This window comes from Neopsephotus bourkii, unplaced genomic scaffold (assembly GCF_033783945.1).
Source record: "Neopsephotus bourkii isolate Nb327-2 ecotype Australia unplaced genomic scaffold, CSIRO-AGI_Nbou_v1 NB_384, whole genome shotgun sequence".
NCBI classification, from domain to species: domain Eukaryota; kingdom Metazoa; phylum Chordata; class Aves; order Psittaciformes; family Psittacidae; genus Neopsephotus; species Neopsephotus bourkii.
The window spans coordinates 1,645,102-1,669,892 of NW_026900889.1; the positions used below are offsets into that span (position 1 = coordinate 1,645,102).

Sequence of the window (24,791 nt, forward strand, 5' to 3'; positions counted from 1 at the left end):
ATGTTACTTACTTAATGGTTACCTACTTAATGGGTATATTTTCATTTTAAGGCAATACCTGGATCAAAGCAGTAGCAGAACACAAGAGCACACAGTGATGTCCAGCCCTGCTTCCTCCTCAGGCCACTGTCTCTCTGGACAGTTCCAAGGTACCACTTAATCAGTTACTTACTTAATGGGTACTTACTTAATGAGTTTATTTTCATTTTAAGGCAATACCTGGCACAAAGCAGTAGCAGAACACAAGAGCACACAGTGATGTCCAGAGCAGCTTCCTCCCCACCACACTATCCCAATGGACTGTTGCAAGGTACCACTTAACGAGGTACTTACTTAATGGGTACTTACTTAATGGGTATATTTTCATTTTAAGGCAGCACCTGGCTCAAAGCAGTAGCAGAACACAATAGCACACAGTGATGTCCAGTCCTGCTTCCTCCTCAGGAAAGTGTCTCCATGGACAGTTCTAAGGTACCATTTAATCAGTTACTTACTTAATAGTTACCTACTAAATGGGTTTATTTTCACTTTAAGGCAATACCTGGCTCAAAGCAGTAGCAGAACACAAGAGCAAAAAGCAATCTCCAGCCCGGCACCCTCCGCAGCCCACTGTCCCAATGGACAGTTCCAAGGTACCACTTAATCAGTTACTTACTTAATGGTTACTTACTTAATGGGTATATTTTCATTTTAAGGCAATACCTGGCTCAAAGCAGTAGCACAACACAAGAGAAAACAGTGATGTCCAGCCCTGCTTCCTCCTCAGGCCACTGTCCCCATGGACAGTTCCAAGGTACCACTTAATGTGTTACTTGCTTAATGGGTACATACTTAATGGGTATATTTTCATTTTAAGGCAATACCTGGATCAAAGCAGTAGCAGAACACAAGAGCACACAGTGATGTCCAGGATGTTTCCTCCCAGCCCACTGTCCCCATGGACAGTTCCAAGGTACCACTTAATCAGTTACTTGCTTAATGGGTACCTACCTAATGGGTTTATTTTCACTTTAAGGCAATACCTGGATCAAAGCAGTAGCAGAACACAAGAGAACACAGTGATGTCCAGCCCAGCATCCTCCCGAGGCCACTATCCCCGTGGACAGTTCCAAGGTACCACTTAATGTGTTACTTGCTTAATGGGTACATACTTAATGGGTATATTTTCATTTTAAGGCAATACCTGGATCAAAGCAGTAGCAGAACACAAGAGCACACAGTGATGTCCAGGATAGCTTCCATCCCAGCCCACTGTCCCAATGGACAGTTCCAAGGTGCCACTTAATCAGTTACTTACTTAATGGTTACTTACTTAATGGGTATATTTTCATTTTAAGGCAATACCTGGCTCAAAGCAGTAGCACAACACAAGAGCACACAGTGATGTCCAGAGCAGCTTCCTCCCCACCACACTATCCCAATGGACTGTTGCAAGGTACCACTTAACGAGGTACTTACTTAATGGGTACTTACTTAATGGCTTTATTTTCATTTTAAGGCAGTACCTGGATCAAAGCAGTAGCAGAACACAAGAGCACACAATCATATCCAGCCCTGCTTACCCGTCAGGCCACTGTCTCCACGGACAGTTCCAAGGTACCACTTAATCAGTTACTTACTTAATGGGTACTTACTTAATGAGTTTATTTTCATTTTAAGGCAATACCTGGCACAAAGCAGTAGCAGAACACAAGAGCCAAAAGTGATGTCCAGCCCTACTCCCTCACCAGCCGACTGTTCCCACGGACAGATCCAAGGTACCACTTAATGTGTTACTTCCTTAATGGGTACATACTTAATGGGTTTATTTTCATTTTAAGGCAATACCTGGATCAAAGAAGTAGCAGAACACAAGAGCACACAGTGATGTCCAGGATAGCTTCCATCCCAGCCCACTGTCCCCATGGACAGTTCCAAGGTACCACTTAATCAGATACTTACTTAATGGTTACCTACTTAATGGGTTTCTTTTCACTTTAAGGCAATACCTGGATCAAAGCAGTAGCAGAACATAAGAGAACAGAGTGATGTCCAGACCAGCATCCTCCCAAGGCCACTATCCCCATGGACAGTTCCAAGGTAACATTTAATGAGTTACTTGCTTAATGGGTACCTACCTAATGGGTTTATTTTCACTTTAAGGCAATACCTGGATCAAAGCAGTAGCAGAACACAAGAGAACACAGTGATGTCCAGACCAGCATCCTCCAAAGGCCATTTTCCCCATGCACAGTTCCAAGGTACCTCTTAACATTTTACGTACTTAATGGTTACATACTTAATGGGTATATTTTCATTTTAAGGCAGCACCTGGCTCAAAGCAGTAGCAGAACACAAGAGCACACAGTGATGTCCAGTCCTGCTTCCTCCTCAGTCAACTGTCTCCATGGACAGTTCTAAGGTACCACTTAATCAGTTACTTACTTAATGGGTACATACTTAATGCGTTTATTTTCATTTTAAGGCAGTACCTGGATCAAAGCAGTAGCAGAACACAAGAGCACGCAGTGATGTCCAGCCCAGCTCCCTCCCAAGACCACTGTCCCCATGGGGAGTTCCAAGCTACCACTTAATCAGTTACTTACTTAATGGTTACCTACTTAATGGGTTAATTTTCACTTTAAGGCAATACCTGGATCAAAGCAGTAGCAGAACACTAGAGCAAAAAGCAATCTCCAGCCCTGCTCCCTCCGCAGCCCACTGTCCCCATGGACAGTTCCAAGGTACCATTTAATGACTTACTTACTTAATGGGTTCCTACCTAATGGGTTTATTTTCACTTTAAGGCAATACCTGGATCAAAGCAGTAGCAGAACACAAGAGAACACAGTGATGTCCAGCCCAGCATCCTCCCGAGGCCACTATCCCCGTGGACAGTTCCAAGGTACCACTTAATGTGTTACTTGCTTAATGGGTACATACTTAATGGGTATATTTTCATTTTAAGGCAATACCAGGCTCAAAGCAGTAGCAGAACACAAGAGCACACAGTGATGTCCAGGATAGCTTCCATCCCAGCCCACTGTCCCAATGGACAGTTCCAAGGTACCACTTAATCAGTTACTTACTTAATGGTTACTTACTTAATGGGTATATTTTCATTTTAAGGCAATACCTGGCTCAAAGCAGTAGCAGAATACAAGTGCACACAGTGATGTCCAGAGCAGCTTCCTCCCCACCACACTATCCCAATGGACTGTTGCAGGGTACCACTTAACGAGGTACTTACTTAATGGGTACTTACTTAATGGCTTTATTTTCATTTTAAGGCAGTACCAGGATCAAAGCAGTAGCAGAACACAAGAGCACACAATCATATCCAGCCCTGCTTACCCGTCAGGCCACTGTCTCCAGGGACAATTCCAAGGTACCACTTAATCAGTTACTTACTTAATGGGTACTTACTTAATGAGTTTATTTTCATTTTAAGGCAATACCTGGCACAAAGCAGTAGCAGAACACAAGAGCCAAAAGTGATGTCCAGCCCTACTCCCTCACCAGCCGACTGTACCCACGGACATATCCAAGGTACCACTTAATGTGTTACTTCCTTAATGGGTACATACTTCATGGTTTTATTTTCATTTTAAGGCAATACCTGGATCAAAGCAGTAGCAGAACACAAGAGCACACAGTGATGCCCAGGATATCTTCCATCCCAGCCCACTGTCCCAATGGACAGTTCCAAGGTAACATTTAATGAGTTACTTGCTTAATGGGTACATACTTAATGGTTTTATTTTCATTTTAAGGCAGTACCTGGCTCAAAGCAGTAGCAGAACACAAGAGAACACAGTGATGTCCAGCCCAGCATCCTCCCGAGGCCACTATCCCCGTGGACAGTTCCAAGGTACCACTTAATGTGTTACTTGCTTAATGGGTACCTACCTAATGGGTTTATTTTCACTTTAAGGCAATACCTGGATCAAAGCAGTATCAGAACACAAGAGCAAAAAGCAATCTCCAGCCCTGCTCCCTCCGCAGCCCACAGTCCCCATGGACAGTTCCAAGGTACCATTTAATGACTTACTTACTTAATGGGTTCCTACCTAATGGGTTTATTTTCACTTTAAGGCAATACCTGGCTCAAAGCAGTAGCAGAACACAAGAGAACACAGTGATGTCCAGACCAGCATCCTCCCGAGGCCACTATCCCCATGGACAGTTCCAAGGTACCACTTAACATGTTACTTACTTAATGGTTACCTACTTAATGGGTATATTTTCATTTTAAGGCAATACCTGGCACAAAGCAGTAGCAGAACACAAGAGCACACAGTGATGTCCAGCCCTGCTTCCTCCTCAGGCCACTGTCCCCATGGACAGTTCCAAGGTACCACTTAATGTGTTACTTGCTTAATGGGTACATACTTAATGGGTTTATTTTCACTTTAAGGCAATACCTGGATCAAAGCAGTAGCAGAACATAAGAGAACAGAGTGATGTCCAGACCAGCATCCTCCCAAGGCCACTATCCCCATGGACAGTTCCAAGGTAACATTTAATGAGTTACTTGCTTAATGGGTACCTACCTAATGGGTTTATTTTCACTTTAAGGCAATACCTGGATCAAAGCAGTAGCAGAACACAAGAGCACACAGTGATGTCCAGAGCAGCTTCCTCCCCACCACACTATCCCAATGGACTGTTGCAAGGTACCACTTAACGAGGTACTTACTTAATGGGTACTTACTTAATGGCTTTATTTTCATTTTAAGGCAGTACCTGGCTCAAAGCAGTAGCAGAACACAAGAGCACACAATCATATCCAGCCCTGCTTACCCGTCAGGCCACTGTCTCCACGGACAGTTCCAAGGTACCACTTAATCAGTTACTTACTTAATGGGTACTTACTTAATGAGTTTATTTTCATTTTAAGGCAATACCTGGCACAAAGCAGTAGCAGAACACAAGAGCCAAAAGTGATGTCCAGCCCTACTCCCTCACCAGCCGACTGTCCCCACGGACAGATCCAAGGTACCACTTAATGTGTTACTTACTTAATGGGTACATACTTAATGGGTTTATTTTCACTTTAAGGCAATACCTGGATCAAAGCAGTAGCAGAACACAAGAGAACACAGTGATGTCCAGACCAGCATCCTCCAAAGGCCATTTTCCCCATGCACAGTTCCAAGGTACCTCTTAACATTTTACGTACTTAATGGTTACATACTTAATGGGTATATTTTCATTTTAAGGCAATACCTGGCTCAAAGCACTAGCACAACACAAGAGCACACAGTGATGTCCAGAGCAGCTTCCTCCCCACCACACTATCCCAATGGACTGTTGCAAGGTACCACTTAACGAGGTACTTACTTAATGGTTACCTACTTAATGGGTTAATTTTCACTTTAAGGCAATACCTGGATCAAAGCAGTATCAGAACACAAGAGCAAAAAGCAATCTCCAGCCCTGCTCCCTCCGCAGCCCACAGTCCCCATGGACAGTTCCAAGGTACCATTTAACGACTTACTTACTTAATGGGTTCCTACCTATTGGGTTTATTTTCACTTTAAGGCAATACCTGGCTCAAAGCAGTAGCAGAACACAAGAGAACACAGTGATGTCCAGACCAGCATCCTCCCGAGGCCACTATCCCCATGGACAGTTCCAAGGTACCACTTAACATGTTACTTACTTAATGGTTACCTACTTAATGGGTATATTTTCATTTTAAGGCAATACCTGGCACAAAGCAGTAGCAGAACACAAGAGCACACAGTGATGTCCAGCCCTGCTTCCTCCTCAGGCCACTGTCCCCATGGACAGTTCCAAGGTACCACTTAATGTGTTACTTGCTTAATGGGTGCATACTTAATGGGTTTATTTTCACTTTAAGGCAATACCTGGATCAAAGCAGTAGCAGAACATAAGAGAACAGAGTGATGTCCAGACCAGCATCCTCCCAAGGCCACTATCCCCATGGACAGTTCCAAGGTAACATTTAATGAGTTACTTGCTTAATGGGTACCTACCTAATGGGTTTATTTTCACTTTAAGGCAATACCTGGATCAAAGCAGTAGCAGAACACAAGAGCACACAGTGATGTCCAGAGCAGCTTCCTCCCCACCACACTATCCCAATGGACTGTTGCAAGGTACCACTTAACGAGGTACTTACTTAATGGGTACTTACTTAATGGCTTTATTTTCATTTTAAGGCAGTACCTGGCTCAAAGCAGTAGCAGAACACAAGAGCACACAATCATATCCAGCCCTGCTTACCCGTCAGGCCACTGTCTCCACGGACAGTTCCAAGGTACCACTTAATCAGTTACTTACTTAATGGGTACTTACTTAATGAGTTTATTTTCATTTTAAGGCAATACCTGGCACAAAGCAGTAGCAGAACACAAGAGCCAAAAGTGATGTCCAGCCCTACTCCCTCACCAGCCGACTGTCCCCACGGACAGATCCAAGGTACCACTTAATGTGTTACTTACTTAATGGGTACATACTTAATGGGTTTATTTTCACTTTAAGGCAATACCTGGATCAAAGCAGTAGCAGAACACAAGAGAACACAGTGATGTCCAGACCAGCATCCTCCAAAGGCCATTTTCCCCATGCACAGTTCCAAGGTACCTCTTAACATTTTACGTACTTAATGGTTACATACTTAATGGGTATATTTTCATTTTAAGGCAGCACCTGGCTCAAAGCAGTAGCAGAACACAAGAGCACACAGTGATGTCCAGGATAGCTTCCATCCCAGCCCACTGTCCCAATGGACAGTTCCAAGGTACCACTTAATCAGATACTTACTTAATGGTTACTTACTTAATGGGTATATTTTCATTTTAAGGCAATACCTGGCTCAAAGCAGTAGCACAACACAAGAGCACACAGTGATGTCCAGAGCAGCTTCCTCCCCACCACACTATCCCAATGGACTGTTGCAAGGTACCACTTAACGAGGTACTTACTTAATGGTTACCTACTTAATGGGTTAATTTTCACTTTAAGGCAATACCTGGATCAAAGCAGTATCAGAACACAAGAGCAAAAAGCAATCTCCAGCCCTGCTCCCTCCGCAGCCCACAGTCCCCATGGACAGTTCCAAGGTACCATTTAATGACTTACTTACTTAATGGGTTCCTACCTATTGGGTTTATTTTCACTTTAAGGCAATACCTGGCTCAAAGCAGTAGCAGAACACAAGAGAACACAGTGATGTCCAGACCAGCATCCTCCCGAGGCCACTATCCCCATGGACAGTTCCAAGGTACCACTTAACATGTTACTTACTTAATGGTTACCTACTTAATGGGTATATTTTCATTTTAAGGCAATACCTGGATCAAAGCAGTAGCAGAACACAAGAGCACACAGTGATGTCCAGCCCTGCTTCCTCCTCAGGCCACTGTCCCCATGGACAGTTCCAAGGTACCACTTAATGTGTTACTTGCTTAATGGGTGCATACTTAATGGGTTTATTTTCATTTTAAGGCAATACCTGGATCAAAGCAGTAGCAGAACACAAGAGCACACAGTGATGCCCAGGATATCTTCCATCCCAGCACACTGTCCCAATGGACAGTTCCAAGGTACCACTTAATCAGTTACTTACTTAATGGGTACATACTTAATGGTTTTATTTTCATTTTAAGGCAGTACCTGGATCAAAGCAGTAGCAGAACAAAAGAGAACACAGTGATGTCCAGACCAGCATCCTCCCGAGGCCACTATCCCCATGGACAGTTCCAAGGTAACATTTAATGAGTTACTTGCTTAATGGGTACCTACCTAATGGGTTTATTTTCACTTTAAGGCAATACCTGGATCAAAGCAGTAGCAGAACACAAGAGCACACAGTGATGTCCAGACCAGCATCCTCCAAAGGCCATTTTCCCCATGCACAGTTCCAAGGTACCTCTTAACATTTTACGTACTTAATGGTTACATACTTAATGGGTATATTTTCATTTTAAGGCAGCACCTGGCTCAAAGCAGTAGCAGAACACAAGAGAACACAATGATGTCCAGCGCAGCTTCCTCCCCAGCCCACTGTCCCCATGGAGAGTTCCAAGATGCCACTTAATCAGTTACTTACTTAATGGTTACCTACTTAATGGGTTTATTTTCACTTTAAGGCAATATCTGGATCAAAGCAGTAGCAGAACACAAGAGCACATCGTGATGTCGAGCCCAGCTCCCTCCCAAGACCACTGTCCCCATGGACAGTTCCAAGGTACCATTTAATGAGTTCCTTACTTAATGGGTACCTATCTTATGGGTTTATTTTCACGTTAAGGCAGGACCTGGATTAAAGCAGTAACAGAACACAAGAGAAAACAGTGATGTCCAGATCAGCATCCTCCCGAGGCCACTGTCCCCATGGACAGTTCCAAGGTACCATTTAATTAGTTACTTGCTTAATGGTTGCCTACTTAATGGGTTTATTTTCACTTTAAGGCAATACCTGGATCAAAGCAGTAGCAGAACACAAGAGAACACAGTGATGTCCAGACCAGCATCATCCCGAGGCCACTGTCCCCATGGACAGTTCCAACGTACCACTTAATCAGTTACTTACTTAATGGGTACTTACTTAATCAGTTTATTTTCATTTTAAGGCAATACCTGGCTCAAAGCAGAAGCAGAACAGAAGAGAACACGGTGATGTCCAGGCTAGCTTCTATCCCAGCCCACTGTCCCAATGGACAGTTCCAAGGTACCACTGAATGAGTTACTTACTTAATGGGTACTTACACAATGTTTTTATTTTCATTTTAAGGCAGCACCTGGCTCAAAGCAGTAGCAGAACTCAAGAGAACACAGTGATGTCCAGCCCAGCTTCCTCCCCACCACACTGTCTCCATGGACAGTTCCAAGGTACCACTTAATGAGTTACTTACTTAATGGTTACCTACATAATGGGTTTATTTTCACTTTAAGGCATTACCTGGAATAAAGCAGTAGCAGAACAGAAGAGAACACAGTGATGTCCAGCCCTGCTTACTCCTCAGGCCACTGTCTCCATGGACAGTTCCAAGGTACCACTTAATCAGTTACTTACTTAATGGGTACTTACTTAATGAGTTTATTTTCATTTTAAGGCAATACCTGGGACAAAGCAGTAGCCGAACAGAAGAGCAAAAAGTGATGTCCAGCCTTACTCCCTCACCAGCCGACTGTCCCCATGGCCAGTTCCAAGGTACCACTTAATGAGTTACTTACTTAATGGGTACATACTTAATGGGTTTATTTTCATTTTAAGGCAATACCTGGCTCAAAGCAGTAGCAGAACACAAGAGAACACAGTGATGTCCAGGGTAGCTTCCATCCCAGCCCATTGTACCAATGTAGAGTTCCAAGGTACCACTTAATCAGATACTTACTTAATGGGTACATACTTAATGGTTTTATTTTCATTTTACGGCAGCACCTGGATCAAAGCACTAGCAGAACACAAGAGCACACAGTGATGTCCAGCCCAGCTTCCTCCCCACCACACTGTCCCAATGGACAGTTCCAAGGTACCACTTAATGAGGTACTTACTTAATGGGTACTTACTTAATGGCTTTATTCTCTTTTTAAGGCAGAACCTGGATTATAGCAGTAGCAGTGTACAAGAGCACACAATCATGTCCAGCCCAGCTCCCTCCCCAGCCCACTGTCCCCATGGACAGTTCCAAGGTACCACTTAATGAGTTACTTACTTAATGGGTACATACTTAATGAGTTTATTTTCACTTTAAGGCAATACCTGGCTCAAAGCAGTAGCAGAACACAAGAGCACACAGTGATGTCAATCCCAGCTTCCTCCTCAGGCCAATGTCTCCATGGACAGTTCCAAGGTACCACTTAATGTGTTACTTGCTTAATGGGTACATACTTAATGGGTTTATTTTCATTTTAAGGCAGCACCTGGATCAAAGCAGTAGCAGAACACAAGAGCACACAGTGATGTCCAGACCAGTTTCCTCCCCACCAAACTGTCCCAATTGACAGTTCCAAGGTACCACTTAATGAGGTACTTACTTAATGGGTACTTACTTAATGGCTTTATTTTCATTTTAAGGCAGCACCTGGATTAAAGCAGTAGCAGAACAGAGGAGCACACAATCATGTCCATCCCAGCTCCCGCCCCAGCCCACTGTCTTCATGGACAGTTCCAAGGTACCACTTAATGAGTTACTTACTTAATGGGTGCACACTTACTGAGTTTATTTTCATTTTAAGGCAGCCCCTGGATCAAAGCAGTAGCAGAACACAAGAGCACACAGTGATGTCCAGCCCAGCATCCTCCCCAGAGCACTGTTCCATTGGACAGTTCCGAGGTACCACTTAATGAGTTACTTACTTAATGGGTTCTTACTTAATGGTTTTATTTTCATTTTAAGGCAGTACCTGGATCAAAGCAGTAGCAGAACACAAGAGCACACAGTGATGTCCAGCCCATCTCCCTCCCAAGCCCACTGTCCCCATGGATACTTCCAAGGTACCACTTAGTCAGTTACTTACTTAATGGTTACCTACTTAATGGGTTTATTTTCAGTTTAAGGCAATACGTGGATCAAAGCAGTAGCAGAACACAAGAGCAAAAAGCGATCTCCAGCCCTGCTCCCTCCCCAGGCCAGTGTCCCCATGGACAGTTCCAAGGTACCACTTAATGTGTTACTTGCTTAATGGGTACATACTTAATGGGTTTATTTTCATTTTTAGGCAATACCTGGATCAAAGCAGTAGCAGAATACAAGAGCACACAGTGATGTCCAGCCCAGCTTCCTCCCCAGCTTACTGTCCCCATGGACAGTTCCAAGTTACCAGTTAATGAGTTACTTACTTAATGGTTACCTACCTTATGGCTTTATTTTCATTTTAAGGGAATAGCTGGATCAAAGCAGTACCAGAACACAAGAGCACACAGTGATGTCCAGCCCAGCTTCCTCCCCAGCCCACTGTCCCCATAGACAGTTTCAAGGTACCACTTAATGTGTTACTTCCTTAATGGGTATCTAGTTAATGGGTTTATTTTCATTTTAAGGAAATACCTGGATCAAAACAGTTAGAGTATACAGGAACACAGAGTGACGGCCACGCTACCTTCCATACCAGCCCACTGTCCCCATGGACAGTTCCAAGGTACCACTTATTGAGTTACTTACTTAATGGGTACCTACCTTATGGCTTTATTTTCATTTTAAGGGAATACCTGGATCAAAGCAGTAGCAGAACAGAAGAGCACACAGTGATGTCCAGCCCTGCTTCTTCCCCAGCCCACTGTCCCCATAGACAGTTCCAACGTACCACTTAATGTGTTACTTAATGGGTACCTACTTAATGGGTTTATTTTTATTTTAAGTCAGTAGCTGGATCAGAGCAGTAGCAGAACACAAGAGCAGACAGTGATGTTCAGCCCAGCTCCCTCCCAAGCCCAGTGTCCCCATGGACAGTTCCAAGGTACCACTTAATCAGTTACTTACTTAATGGTTACCTACTTAATGGGTTTATTTTCACTTTAAGGCAATACCTGGATCAAAGCAGTAGCAGAATACAAGAGCACACAATGATGTCCAGACTAGCTCCCTCCCCAGCCCACTGTCTCCTTGGACAGTTCCACGGTACATTTGACACATGAACCATGTGCCCCAAGCCGAGTTGGGCTCCACATTTGCATGGTCAGGAGGGCAAAGCCTTGTGGAAATTGGGTTGATTCAGTCGAATGTCTTTTGTGCTGATGCGTTGTGTGTCTTTGGTGTGTGATAGTCCATGGAAATTGGGTTGATTCAGTCGAATGTCTTTTGTGCTGATGCGTTGTGTGTCTTTGGTGTGTGATAGTCCACTAGATGTTTGGCCCGTACAGGTGTTTAATGCAGAGGACATGTTCTCCACCTCCTCATTAAACAGATGTTCCTGACAGAGCCTCTTTCTATGCAGATGGGATCTCAGCCATGCTCTCGTTCAGGACCTGCGTGTTTGCTGTGCCACCTTAAACCGCATGGACAGGACATCTTTTATCCCAGCCTCTATCTCATCGTTGGCCTGCACAGACCCAACTCCTTTCGGAGACCCGGTCAGAATCAAGTCTCCTTCTTCCAGGGTGACTATTTCACTGATGTAGCTGATCAGGTAAGGGATGGAGAAGATCATGGAGGAGGTGTCCCCTTCCTGCCTTAGCTGCCCGTTCACCTTGAGCCAGATCTTCAGCTTGTGAGGGTCTGGGATCTTCTCCTTGGGCACAAAGTCGCTCACTGGGCACGATGAACTGAAGCCCTTGGCCAAGGTCCAGGGCAGACCCTTCTTCTTGCATTCCTCCTGCGTGTCCCTGGCCGTCATGTCCAAGCAGAGGGCATAGCCAGCCACGTGTTCCATTGCGGCCTCCTGGGGCACGGCGTGGGCTCTCTTCCCGATCACCACCCCCAGCTCCACTTCATGGTGCAGGTTGCTGCAATAGTACGGCCGCAGGATGGGCGACCCTTCGCGCACATAGGCCGTGGAGGGCTTGAAGAAGAAGAGGGGCTCGCGGGGCAGCGCGCTGCCCATCTCTTTGGCGTGCTCCGCGTAGTTCCGCCCCACACACACGATGTTCCTGCCCCACTCCCAGAACCGAGACAAGGGTTTGGAGGAAGCCATGGCCGCGCCGGCTGCTTTTCGCCCTTGGGATGTCCTTGCCGGGCCGGGAGCCGCGCTGCCGCCTGCGCCCCGCTCCCTGCCCGCCGCGACCGCCCGGTGCTGCCGCTCGTCCCCCGCCTCCTCACCCGGGTCAGCGAATCGCCCGTGCCGGGCGTGCCGAGCGGCAGCGGGGACGCAGGAGGAGGCCGAGCAGCGCAGCACCGCCCCTGCCGCACGCCAAGCCGGGGCCGGGGCCGGGGCCGTGCCGGGCTGTCCCGGGCGCCGCTGCCCGCCTCCCCGGGGCCGGCCGCGGGGCGGAGAGCAAAGGTAACCGGGGCCGGGGCTGGGCACCGGGCGGGACGCGTTGCACCATGCTCGGCGGGGGCTGGCAGAGCCTCGGCACCGCCCTAGCGGCCCTGGGAGCTGGGGCCCTGATCCGAGCCGGTACGTGGGGCGGGCGGCGGCGATGCTCCCGGTTAGGAGACGCAGGGCCGGGCAGTGGGGCGCGGGGAGCTGTCGCTCTGCAGCGGGGCCGGGGTTGGGCAGTACCGGGGCGGAGGGGCCGTGCGGAGAGCTGGGTGGCTGCGGCCGGCCCCGGGTTTGGCAGCGGGTCCCCGCCAAGCTCGGAGATGTGACAGTGGATTTTCTGTTCTCGTTTTCCAGCTTGGGGGTACGCCCAAGCTTTTAAGCTGATTCACAGTCCCAAGTAGGTCAGTGGCGTCTCATCTGGAGCCGGCCTCTGCCGGTGGTTTCTATCGATAACACATCTGGGAGGCGCCTATGGAGCCTGGGCTGGCAAAGCGCAGGTCTTTGGCACGGGAGGAAGGCTCGGGATGAGGCTGGTGTTTACGCTGGATTTGATGCGTGGCACATTGCATTGGCAACGTAAACAAAACAGCAAAACCAAACCTGAGCTTTTGCGTTTACATTTAGGGCCTGAATTCTGCCAGTGGCCTTGAATTAGAGCCTGGGCTTTAGCTTCACAGTGTCTCTGGGAAGTCTTGCTATTGTATTGCTCTGGTTTTAAGACCTGGCTTTAATGAAGAAGAATTCTCCATTGGAGTTAACTGCCGGACTTGCAAACCCTGATGCTGTTTTGGGAGCAAGTGTGTCAAACCCAATACTAGCAGCTCCCGAGCTCCCCCAGGGTTCTGGGTGGGTGCTGCACATCCCGTGCAGGCTTTGGTGACAGTGGGTGGCCCTGGCCATGCCACTGGGAGCATGTGCCAGCCAGGTTGGCAAGTTGAGTGAGAATGGGAGTTGCTTGTGGTTCATGGACTGACTCACTTGGTGGTGTGTGGAGCCACAAAATTGCAGGGTATGTGAAAAATACCTGCGTGTGGAGCATAGAAAAGGGAATGGAGTGTTTATTTCTCTGAGGCAATGCAGGGACATGCATCTGGGTATGTGTGGGCAGTCATTTTTGAGCGACAGCTGTGTCTGAAATAGGATTGTTCCACTCTTTTCTGTAATAAAACGAATAAACCAAAATTCTGTGGAAAAGGGGAAGCATCCCTTTTCTGAGGGAACCTCCCCTTTTCTGAGGGAACCTCCTTTTCTCCACCGTGCTGCTGTCTGCCTGCCTTCAGTCTCCAGCATGCATGCATCTGTGTGATAATATTAATATCTCCCCTCTGCAAACCCTTCCCTCTTGGTGACTCAAGCTGCATGACAGAGCTGTCCCAGACAGCCCAGTGTGAGTCAAAGGCTGCTGGTGCTCTGCTCTGCTTGTCTCTCTCTGCTTCGGGCATGAAGCTGGGAGGGACATGTTACAAAACCAAGCAAAAATGAAATCATCAGGTGTTAATTTTAGAGCAGACCTGCACGTAGTGCAGTGATCCATGGGTTACAGAGCAGCTCTGCTCTGGAGCCAGGCTGAGAGAGCTGGGCTTTTTCAGCCTAGAGAAGAGAAGGCTCCTTAAGGGGAGACCTTAAAGCAGCTCCAGTGCCTAAAGGGGCTACAGGAAACCTGGAGAAGAGCTTTGGACAAGGACAGGTAGGGGCAGGCCAAGGGGAATGGCTTGAACCTGCCAGAGGGGAGACTGAGATGAGTTCTTAGGCAGAAGCTCTTCCCTGTGAGGGTGCTGAGGCGCTGGCACAGGGTGCCCAGAGAAGCTGTGACTGCCCCATCCCTGGCAGTGCTCAAGGCCAGGTTGGACACAGGGGCTTGGAGCAAGCTGCTCCAGTGGAAGGGGTCCCTGTCCATGGCAGGGGTTGGAGCTGGAGCAGCTTTAAGGTCCCTTCCAACACAAACCCTTCTGTGAGCCTATGATATGATTGTAGATGCTGTGCGTTAGTGCTGGGCCAGGGCAGGGGTTTTGTATCACCTGGGGAGCTTCCTTGAGCAGAGTGGTGCTGGAGAACATGTCCCTCTCACGAGCAGCTCAGGCTGTGCTCTGCTCTGCTCACTGAGCCGGCAGGCTGGAAAGGTGCAGGTGGGAATTCAGAAGGAGTTTCATACGTTGTGAGTGTTTTCTCATTTCTTTGTCTAAGTCACATTTTGGAAGCCACTTCTTTTTGCGGTGTTGCTTGTTTGTTTGTTTGGCAAGAATGGTGAATTAAACATGCAAAGAGACTTTGGAATTAGGGCCAAGGTTAGAAATGCTTCAGAGGAAGAACGTGTTTTAAGTGGGTGAGTAATTCCTTTGACTGACATTAGTGTTTTCTTCTCTTCCCCCCCCCTCCATGTTTCCCCTCTAGTTGGTGTCTAGCACACAAACAAATGTGCATTATATACAGCCCTTGTGACTGATGACAGCATCCAAATGTGACTGCCATCCAAACTGCCATCACATTAGGCAGCAGTAAAAGACAAAACTGATTATTTTTCCCTATCAAGGAATAGTAAGGGGTTTTTTTGTTGTTCTTTTTTTGAAAGGCCTCTTCTGCTCCAGAGGAACTGTCAGCAGGTAGGGGTGCTTTCCTCAGTACTGCATTCCTTCACTGTCAAGTACCCAGTGCATGCTTACACTGTTGTGCCTTATAGTTCTCCTTGTAGCACTGTGTTTAATTTTACTCCCACCTTCCTTCCACCATATTCAAGTGGGATGGTGGAGGCAGAAAGGGAGAAAGTTCTGGGCAGGCCAGAGGGGCCTTACAGCCTCCCTGGGCTGGGTTTGGAGCTGCACGCCCCGGTCAGAGCTTGGATCTTGGTTTTGCAGCCTGTTGTCACTGTGGGGCTGTGGGGGGGATGTGTCTGTTTTGGCTGTAGCCAGTCTGGGGCCTCTTCTCCCCAACGCAGGCTCTTATCAAGGCTGGGCAGCACAGACGTGGTTTGGGAGCATGGGGCAGGCTGATTACGAGCGTGGTGACCTCTCCCGTTGGCACTGGTTGAGGTGACCAAGCAAGGAGAGTTGGAGCCTCAGGGAGAAGAGTCAGTGATGCAGAATGGAGCAGGGGCTGAGCCAGCCCAGTTCAGAGCAGCACAGTCACACTTGGTGGTGCGTGAGAGCCTTGAAATGTTAAGACAACTGACCTGTGGCTTGCAGAAACTGACACCTCTTTCGCTGTGTGTATGTATGGACCAGAGCCCCAGCAGTGGAGGACCTTGTCCTCTTTGTTGCTTCATGGTTTCTTTAAGGCCTGTTTGTCTGTGAATGTCAGTGGAGTCCAGGTTGCATCTGGAATTAGGTTTGCTGCTTGGATCTGATTAAATATTTAACCAAAAGCAAATAGGGAAGCACTGCTGTTGCATCAAGGTGGCCTATGAGCAAGAAACCTGCCTGCAGTTCATGCCTGGTACCTGGCCAGGCAAGAGCCTTTCCTGCCATGTGAGAGACCATCTTCTCTATGCATGTGCAGGATGTGATGCTCCCAGGTAACAAGCCAGATGTTGCTCTTGTAGCAGTGTGTGGCTTCCTGTAGTTCCCCTTTTTTGGTCCTTTGGCTGTAACAAGGCCATTTGTGCTTTTATTTGCAAAGTCACTGTCCTGGGCTGACCTTTGTCCAGCTGCTCCCTCTCCCTTCTGCTTTCCTGCCCCTTGAAACGTTCTCTCTACCTGAGGTGCAGTGTTTTCCCTGCATGAGCACATCTCTGGGAGCAGAGTGTTTCATCCCTCTTTGGTGCAGATGCAGGGCACCAAGAGCCTCTGGTGGAGTGGGGCACAAGATGGCACAGCCAGGGACGAAGGCTTTGCCCCATGGTGGCCTCTGAAGCAGGCAGGTTGGGCTGTCCATACCCTTCCTTCTCTGGGGCTGAGGCAGGGACCTGCTGTGCTCTGTCCCACTTGTTCCTCTCACTGGACTAACCTGGGGTTTGACTGTCTTGGGGTCCCCAGGTCCAGCGCAGCTGCGAGCTATCTTCCTGCACACAGAGCACGAGCAGAGGAAGCCAAAGACCATCACACAAGCCGACATGAAGGTGGAATTGCTCCCAGCCCTCACAGACAACTACATGTACCTCCTCATCGATGAGGAAACGAAGGAGGCTGCAATAGTGGATCCTGTGCAGCCCCAGAAGGTAGTGCTGTGTGCTGCCCTTGTGAGCAGGGTGCTCACTGCAGCAAGTCTGGGACATCCTTCCAGGTTGCCACATCCATGAGGGAATTAGTCATATGCTGACTCAGGCCTGGGGCAAAGTCAAGAAATACTGGCCATGCACACGTGTGACATGGCTTTGCAGGCGTCTGCTCCTTCACTCAGACAGCTTGTCCCTGAATTCAGGGGTTATTGACCTGATTTTGGTTTTTGCCCTCAGTTTCATGTAGTGCAGGAAAGAGGAAATGTTACTGAGGGCTTAGTCGTGACTGGATCAGAGACCTTATGTCCTGATGGGTAATTACAGCTTGGAGCGTTGCTGGGGCTCTTGCAAACCTTGGAGCAGTTGTGTTCAGGTTACACCAGGCACCAGTTATGCTGACAAGTCATTTCACATGAGTTGTAATGCTCATGCTCTGCCCTGTGCCTGCAGGTTTTGGATGCTGTCAAAAAGCATGGGGTGAAGCTGACCACTGTCCTGACCACCCATCACCACTGGTAACTATCTGCTGTAGTGGGATCCCTCTTCCCTCTGTATAAGCACCAGCAGTCAAGAATTGTTGCTTTTCTGGATCAGACTGGTCTCTAAGCAGGAGCTTAGGTGTGAGTGGAAGGATCGGAGCAGGGAAGTATTTCCTTGGGCTTGCTATCGCAAATTGGCTTGCTAGACAAATATATTGTCTAGATGCAAGCTCTCTGTGTCAGTGCCTTTAAATTTTAAGATGCTGACTTCTTTCAGGCGAAATAGCTGCGTGTGAAGAGAGCTGGGGAGTGCACCTTACTCACACTGAGGTGCTAGGGCATGCCTGCAAGGCGTGCGACTCACAGCACTGGTGAGAGGATTACCTACGTTGCAGATTAACTCTGCCAGGGATGTAAAGATGAATGTTTTGCTTCAGCAGTTTTACAGTGTTGAATCTGAGCAACCTCTCCCATGGGTCATAGTAGAGCCACCTCTGTGGCTGAAGAGCCAGCCTTGATCTGGCAGGACCGGCACTGTGAGCACATGCTGAGCTGTTATGCCTGCTTCGTGGTGTCTTGTGGAGCCCTGAGTTACACGTATCCCGCTTATCCCAGTCTTAGTTTCTGGAGAGCCCCTAAGGCTAGTGTTTCCCACCTAGGTATGAACTTGTGGGGGGTTGTTCCACCCCTCAGTGTCCTTATTACTGGAGGAACTGTCCCCACTCATGTTGATGTGACATATTCCTTGATATGAGAACAATGTTAGATACTGGGAGAATAGTAGATCAGAGATGATCACCTGGAGGTTACCATTGCAATATGAGTTACGATAAATTTGTCTTCATCCTGCCCAAATCCATTGTTCTGCCCTTCCAGGGACCATGCTGGAGGAAATGAGAAGCTGGTGAAGATGGAGACAGGGTTGCGTGTCTATGGGGGAGACAGCAGAGTCGGAGCCCTGACCCAGAAAGTGTCTCACCTTACATCCCTCAAGGTAAAGGGAGTGAGCTGCAGGACTTGGTTGGAGGCATCTCCTCTGTGTGTTACAGCTTTAGAGCTGGACCACTGGAGTGGTCCAATTTCAGCTAATATTGTGGTCACAGCTCTTTTACCTTTTAATATCCCTTGGATGTAGCTGATACTTTTAAGTCTTGTTTTGGTGGGTGATACATCACTGATGAGGACATTGGCATGGCCTGGAAACCTCATTGCCTGGAGCATGGTAGATGTCCCTGAGCTCTTTGACAGCTGCCTTAACTGGGGTGCGCAGAACGGATGTGTGACAGGACAGGGCTTGTGCTCTGCTTGAAGTGTAGCTGGCACTAGAAAAGCATAAGTGGTCCTCTCTGAAGGGAGGCTGGAATGCAGGGGGGAGAGAAAGTGGGCCAGCAGTGCTAGCTGCCTGCATTGCTTTCCAGAGCTAGAGCAGCAGACCTTGTTGGAACCTCGCTGATCTGCTTACAGGCAGATGACATAAACTGCTGTGAAATGTGCAGGCTGGCATGAATGGCACTGCTAGTCTTGGGGTGCACCTCTGGGGAGGGGGGATGAGCAAAAAAGGGAGCACAGAAGTACATGGGAAGGTGTGCAAATGAGGGCTGTGGGAGGAACATCCCCCTAGCCTCATGAATGTGTTTAATCCTTCCCTTTCTGTGAGCGTTATCCACTTCTTCCCTTCAGCTTCATTTTTGTTTGGAGCTTTTTACACTTGATTAACTTTGTTTAGGATTGTGTGTTGCTCAGGCTCTGTTTGCTGTTGCTGCCAACCAGAGGCTGGGTCACTCTGCATGTAAATAAAAGACTCTGGCAGTTCCCTTTGTCACAACACCTGCTAGGAGGAAACAGCTCCCTTCCAAGCCCCTGCCATAAACCTTTCTTGCTGGTCTCTCCCAGGAGCATAGCTATGTGAGAATTTGCCTGTAGGACCACTGGACCATTGTAATAGTTGCAATTCTTTGCTAACCAAACAAATGCTAGCCAACAGTAGCTTAAGCTCTAGTCTTCTGCCTTCTTCTCAGGTGGGATCTCTTAATGTGAAATGCCTCTGTACGCCGTGTCACACTTCTGGACACATCTGTTATTATGTGACTAAGCCAAATAGCTCCGAGCCACCTGCAGTTTTTACAGGTGAGGAGTTGGGAGGTTGCATTGCCACAGTCTATGTTGCAAAGGATGAGCTACCCCTCTGCCTGTGTGCTTCTGACTCTGGACGTGCAGTCATCCCTTCCTGCCAGTGCAGTTGGTTAACATCCACATCTTAGAATCACAGGATGGTTCAGGTTGGAAGGGACCTTAAAGCTCATCCAGTTCCAACCCCCTTCTTTGGGTAGGGACACCTTCCACTAGAGCAGGTTGCTCCAAGCCCCATCCAGCCTGGCCTTTAACACTGCCAGATATGGAGTCTTGCCTCCTTATCAAGTGCTACTAAGTGGTATTTGTAGCTGAAACTGGTGAAAACTCTCTGGGTTTGTAAACCACTGCTGGACACCCTGCAAGCAACATCAAGAGTGAGCCCTGGATGAGTCCTACATCAGTATTCTCTTCTTTGAAACAAAGAGCTGTTGGTTTACAGACTCAGACCAAACTGTGGCTGATTCCAAAACCTATTGGTTTTTTCATAAATCTATACTCATATCTGTAACAAAACTGAAAGAAGATAGGGGAGTAAGAGAGGGCTGGTGCTTCACTTCCTGTAACTGGTTCTGCATCCTGTTTTAGAGAGTAGGGTCCCCCCCTTCCCTGCGACTGTGCCCTGTCATGTCATCCCTCTCCTGAAGGGTGTTCTCCAGAGCTTGCACCAACTGCTGCATAGAAGAAGTAATGGCTTAAGCAAGATTTTAGGGATCATTGAGGAGAAAATGCAGAAGCAACCACTTTTGTTCAGCTTCATAGCAAAGATCACCGTTATTCCTTACCCGCTCTAGGAGGGACAGGAAGGGGCAGCAGACAGCCCACAGGTTTGCTTGGTGAGGTTGTGGGTTTCCCACAGGTTGTGTTTGCCATATGGGTTCATGTAGCACATGAACAGCCTGGCTGTCCCCAGGCCTTCTGCTGAGCTGCAACAAGGACAGCAGTGGCAGGACTGAGCCCTCTGGTCCACGTGCTCACACTTCGGTGTGTGGAGCCATGCCTGGTCCTGACAGTGTCACCGTCCCTTGCAGGTGACACGCTGTTTGTGGCTGGATGTGGGAAATTCTTCGAGGGAACCCCAGAGGAGATGTACAGAGCCCTGATTGAGATCTTGGGCACCTTGGACCCCAAAACGGTACGAATCCTCCTTTTGTGCTAGTAAATTAAACCAGCCACAAACTACTCCAGACATCAAAGAAACTGTCTTCCTAATAGCACTGTTGTTCAAAGAGAGAGTTGAAGGAATGAATGCTTACATAGGGAACTGTCTTTGATGCTTGAATAGCTGGAGTGCTCGGGGAAGGAAATACCTATCCCATATGTTTGTGCTTTGTGGGGACAGAGTAGGGGCTGCTTATTAAAACAAGGCTGATGAGCTGGGACGCTCAGGCTCTTTCATCAGGCTTGCTGTGGAACTGGCAGATAGTACTGACTGATAACTCCTGGCATTTCTCCTGTGTGGGTCTCCAGTGGAGGGTGGGGTGTGTTCTTGAGGGTTGGCCACATTGATGGTGGTGCCTGGTGACTCCAGCTTTGTGCCTTCAGAGGTACGCAGTGTCACTCTTCCCTTCTTTTCCTAGAGAGTTTACTGCGGTCACGAATACACGATCAACAACCTCAAGTTTGCTCGACATGTTGAACCCAATAATGCTGCCATCCAGGAAAAGCTTGCTTGGGCCAAGGTAATCTCATTCGTCCTTTCCCTAGGCTTGATGCCTCCATGGAGACAAAGCTTTTCTGAGGAGGTGGAGGAGAGAAGACAACACTGGGGAGAAAGAGAGGCTGAGGAGAGGGAGGCCAGGGGAGCGATGTGTGAGGGAACAGCGTTTGTTTGTGGCCCAGAGAAGACAGTTTGCTCCTGGTGGAGATGTGACCCTCTCTGGAAGCTTCTTGGTATAATTACAGGCTGATGTCCATGTCTGTCTGGGAGGGTGTGTGTCCCCAGTGTCTCTGTGTGCACCTCAGTGCTTGTTGGCTGTGTGCTGCCCTGGGAAGGGCCTGGCCTGAGGAGCAGCTCAGGTAGTTCAGTGCAGCACTAACCCTGCGTGGTTCATACACAGGACATCTCTTGGTCACTAAAACCTTCCTCATGAAGCAGAAATCTCTCCATTGTTACAGGCAAAGTATGACAGTGGTGAGCCAACCATACCCTCCACCATTGCAGAAGAGTTTACATACAACCCCTTCATGCGAGTGAGGTATGGGGGAAGTGTGGGGATGCTCCTTGTGTTTGGAGGGGGATGTGGGAAGTGAAGGTGTGCAGAAAAAGAGCTGTAAGTGGGAATTGCTCTTCTGCTTTACATATTCCTGCTCTGATGCCCTCAAGATGCTCCTTCAAATACACTCGCTGTTCTGGCAAAAGCTTGCTGCAGTGCAGCATGAAGGGTTGTGGTGAGCATCTCTGCCAGTGCTGAAGTCCCTGACTCAGGAGACAGAACAAGTTTCATTGTGTAATTACATTCCCTCATAAAGCAGAGTTTGGCAGCAGCAGATGCTGTCCAAGGCACAAAAGCATTTCCAATTTCCTCTTGCCATTGAGCATTTAAACCAAGGGAGCCGATAAGCCTGTGCCAGAGCTCCAAGTCTTTCATCTTTAAGTGCAACATTTCCCCTTGATGCAGGCGAAACATGATAGTAGTGACTTCATTGCTGAGATTTTATCTTGCAGTTCTTGCATGTGGTGTTTTCCTCTGGCAGGGAGAAGACAGTACAGGAGCATGCTGGGGAGACCGACCCCATCCGAACAATGGGGGCCATCAGGAAAGAGAAGGATAATTTCCGAGTGCCGAAGGACTGAGCACTGCCTGGATCACTAATGTCAGTTTAAGTGTAATTTAGACTGTTCAGATGTCTTAGGAGTTGAACCTTTTGTTGTGGTTGAGTCATATTTAGGCTTTTATTTTGTTTTAATTAAGGTTAAAAGAAGCACTTTGCCCTTGTTGAGATGTTCTACAGCATATTTATATTATGATGAAGAATATTTATCCTTCTATTGCTGGCTCTCAAACTGTCACACATGTCACATGCAGATCATTTTCCAAGTGTTGATACATGGCTCAGAGCCTGGGGTGGGGAAGGGTCGAACCCTGAGGTCTAGGAAGAAGCTCTTGTTCTGACTGTAGGAGCGTGCTACAGATGACAGTGGGACTGTGCCCTGAGATGTCTTCATCTAAACCAGACAAACTGCAGTAACTACATTGCCAGCTGAGGAGTTGAACTTGCCTGTCATGCTGCTACTAAAATGCCTCCAAGCCTGGCACCTCTGACTCCACTAAAACCAGTTCTTGGTGACCTACTCTGCTGGTGTGGGGCTCAGCTGGTGACATCTTGCTCTGACCATGGCCCCTGGGGGCTGCCCAGCTATTTTCTCTCTGACATTCCCTGCCCTGGGCTGCAGTAACTTTACCAGGCAGCTGCTTAGAGGTTGCACTGTTGCTTAAACCCTCCACTCTTAAGCCTGTCTGCATGTTACCTGCTTACTGCTTTCAAGTGTGACCTGTACGTTACTTGTATTAGTACCACACAAATGAAGAAGGGATTTGTCTGCCTGCTTAAATCCTGAGAAGAAACCACTTACCTAGTGACCATGTGCTGATGGGACTTCTCTACTGATGCCTTGCTGCTGAGAGCCAGGGCAGCTGCTTTGTGCCTTGCTGTGAGTAATGGGACAAATGAGTATTTTACTGCCTGTTTGCTGTTTCCCAGTGGGAGAGCAACTGTTGTGCTGAGAGTCTGCCTTTGGGGCTGTATGTGCTGGGGGGCTGATCACCAAAAGGGTGCTCAGGCATTGGAACAGGCAGTGGTGGAGTCACTGTCCCTGGAAGTTTCTACAAACCATGTAGACAAGGCCCTCAGTGCCATGGGTTAGTGGTGGCCTTGGCAAAGCTGGGCAACGGTTGGGCTTGATGAGCTTAAAGGGCTTTTCCAAGTGTGTGGCAGAGTGGGTGAATGGGATAAACTTTGGGGGAAAACTAATCCAAGTTTGCAGTGAGGGGGTCCTGCACTTCCCATCCTCCAGCTTGACATCTTCACACACAAGAGATGTGAGTAAAGGGTGAGGAGCATCCTTGTGGGCTTGGCATCTGTGTCTGTAATGCATCTTCCTCCTAGTGGTATCTCCTTCCTTGTCTCATGCTCTCTGCTTGCTGCAGATGTGCTCAAGTACAAGAGGTTTTCAGACAAATCTTTTGCACCTAAACCTAACAGAAACATCAAACGATTTTGGTTCTGCTTTATCCCCCTCTCCCCAGTGCATGTTGGTAAGTAACCCCACAATGGATTGTCACTTGGGGTCCCTGGTGTAACCACAGGCTGCTGTTCCTCAGTGTCTGAGTGGGGTTTGGGGTAGCACCGTTTCTTTATTTGCTTTAAAAAGGTGAATTTGATGTAGTTCAGACAGAAAAGTGGTACCTGAATCTTCACTACCTTGAATGCTGTGCTGCTACAACGGAGCGTGGTTGTACCGGTGGCTGTTTGATGGACAGCAAATAAATGACAACTGTAAAGCCAGCGCTGGTGAGATGGGCTGCAGGAGGGGAGGTTTTTATCATACAGTTTCATTGACTTTATTCTTCAGTACTAGTGGTTGAATCAACCAACTGGAGGCATCCTTTGACCTAATCCTCATACTCCAATACTGTATGAGGTTGTTCCAGCTGCAGATCCCCTCTTCCTATCCCCATACTCATATAGTACAGAAGGGTCACAAAGAGGCTCAGGGGGTGCAATGGAACCTGAATCAATTGGGATTTAAAAATCACAATTTCTGTGGAAGTCCAGAGGTGTGTGCATTGCGGAAAGCCCTTGGCTGGACTAGACCATCTTTACAGGCCCCTTCCAACCCAAACCGTACTATGATTCTGTAATCCAAGGGGGGTATTTTGGGATACTCTGGGGCTTGATTCAAGGTGTTGTTACAACTTTGAGACATGGTCAGTGCTTGTTTCCTGCTTGCAGGGGCTGTTCCCTCCTTCACCCATGGCAGTTACAGGACCACATCAGCTCCAAACCAGAGCTTGTGCCTGGCTGAGAATGGAGCTGGAGCTCTCTGTATGTCCACCCCATGCCTTTGGTGCTGTTTGGGCTCTATAGGTGGTAGCCCTGTCCCTCCTGAAGTGTTCAGATGTGTCCCTACCCTTGTATGCCGGTGCCACATCCC

At 47.9% G+C, this 24,791-nt stretch overlaps 2 protein-coding genes across 3 annotated transcripts; one reads left to right on the forward strand and one right to left on the reverse strand.

Annotated features, from left to right (window-relative positions):
• Positions 1–11,753: 11,753 nt before the first annotated feature.
• FAHD1 (fumarylacetoacetate hydrolase domain containing 1) lies at positions 11,754–12,586 on the reverse strand. Its single transcript, XM_061349208.1, has one exon. The coding sequence runs from the start codon at positions 12,584–12,586 to the stop codon at positions 11,915–11,917; it is 672 nt and encodes a 223-aa protein (XP_061205192.1). The 3' UTR covers positions 11,754–11,914.
• A 29-nt stretch (positions 12,587–12,615) lies between these two features.
• HAGH (hydroxyacylglutathione hydrolase) lies at positions 12,616–24,142 on the forward strand. Of its 2 annotated transcripts, none has more exons than XM_061349207.1 (9): positions 12,616–12,892; positions 16,843–17,024; positions 17,475–17,539; positions 18,380–18,497; positions 19,522–19,630; positions 20,665–20,768; positions 21,214–21,315; positions 21,752–21,831; positions 22,331–24,142. In XM_061349207.1, the coding sequence occupies exons 1-9, from the start codon at positions 12,616–12,618 to the stop codon at positions 22,428–22,430; spliced, it is 1,137 nt and encodes a 378-aa protein (XP_061205191.1). In that variant the 3' UTR covers positions 22,431–24,142. The 2 variants fall into 2 exon arrangements, with proteins under 2 accessions (XP_061205191.1, XP_061205190.1); XM_061349206.1 differs by having other exon boundaries at positions 12,864–13,009.
• The last annotated feature ends 649 nt before the right edge of the window (positions 24,143–24,791 follow it).

Excerpts from the sequence above, each read along its gene's own strand:
- FAHD1 (XM_061349208.1), bottom strand. The coding sequence starts at position 12,586 with ATGGCTTCCTCCAAACCCTTGTCTCGGTTCTGGGAGTGGGGCAGGAAC.
- HAGH (XM_061349207.1), top strand. The coding sequence starts at position 12,616 with ATGTCCTTGCCGGGCCGGGAGCCGCGCTGCCGCCTGCGCCCCGCTCCC. Across the intron at positions 19,631-20,664 it reads GCCACCTGCAGTTTTTACAG|GTGACACGCTGTTTGTGGCT; the intron begins GTGAGGAGTTGG and ends CGTCCCTTGCAG. Across the intron at positions 20,769-21,213 it reads GCACCTTGGACCCCAAAACG|AGAGTTTACTGCGGTCACGA; the intron begins GTACGAATCCTC and ends TTCTTTTCCTAG.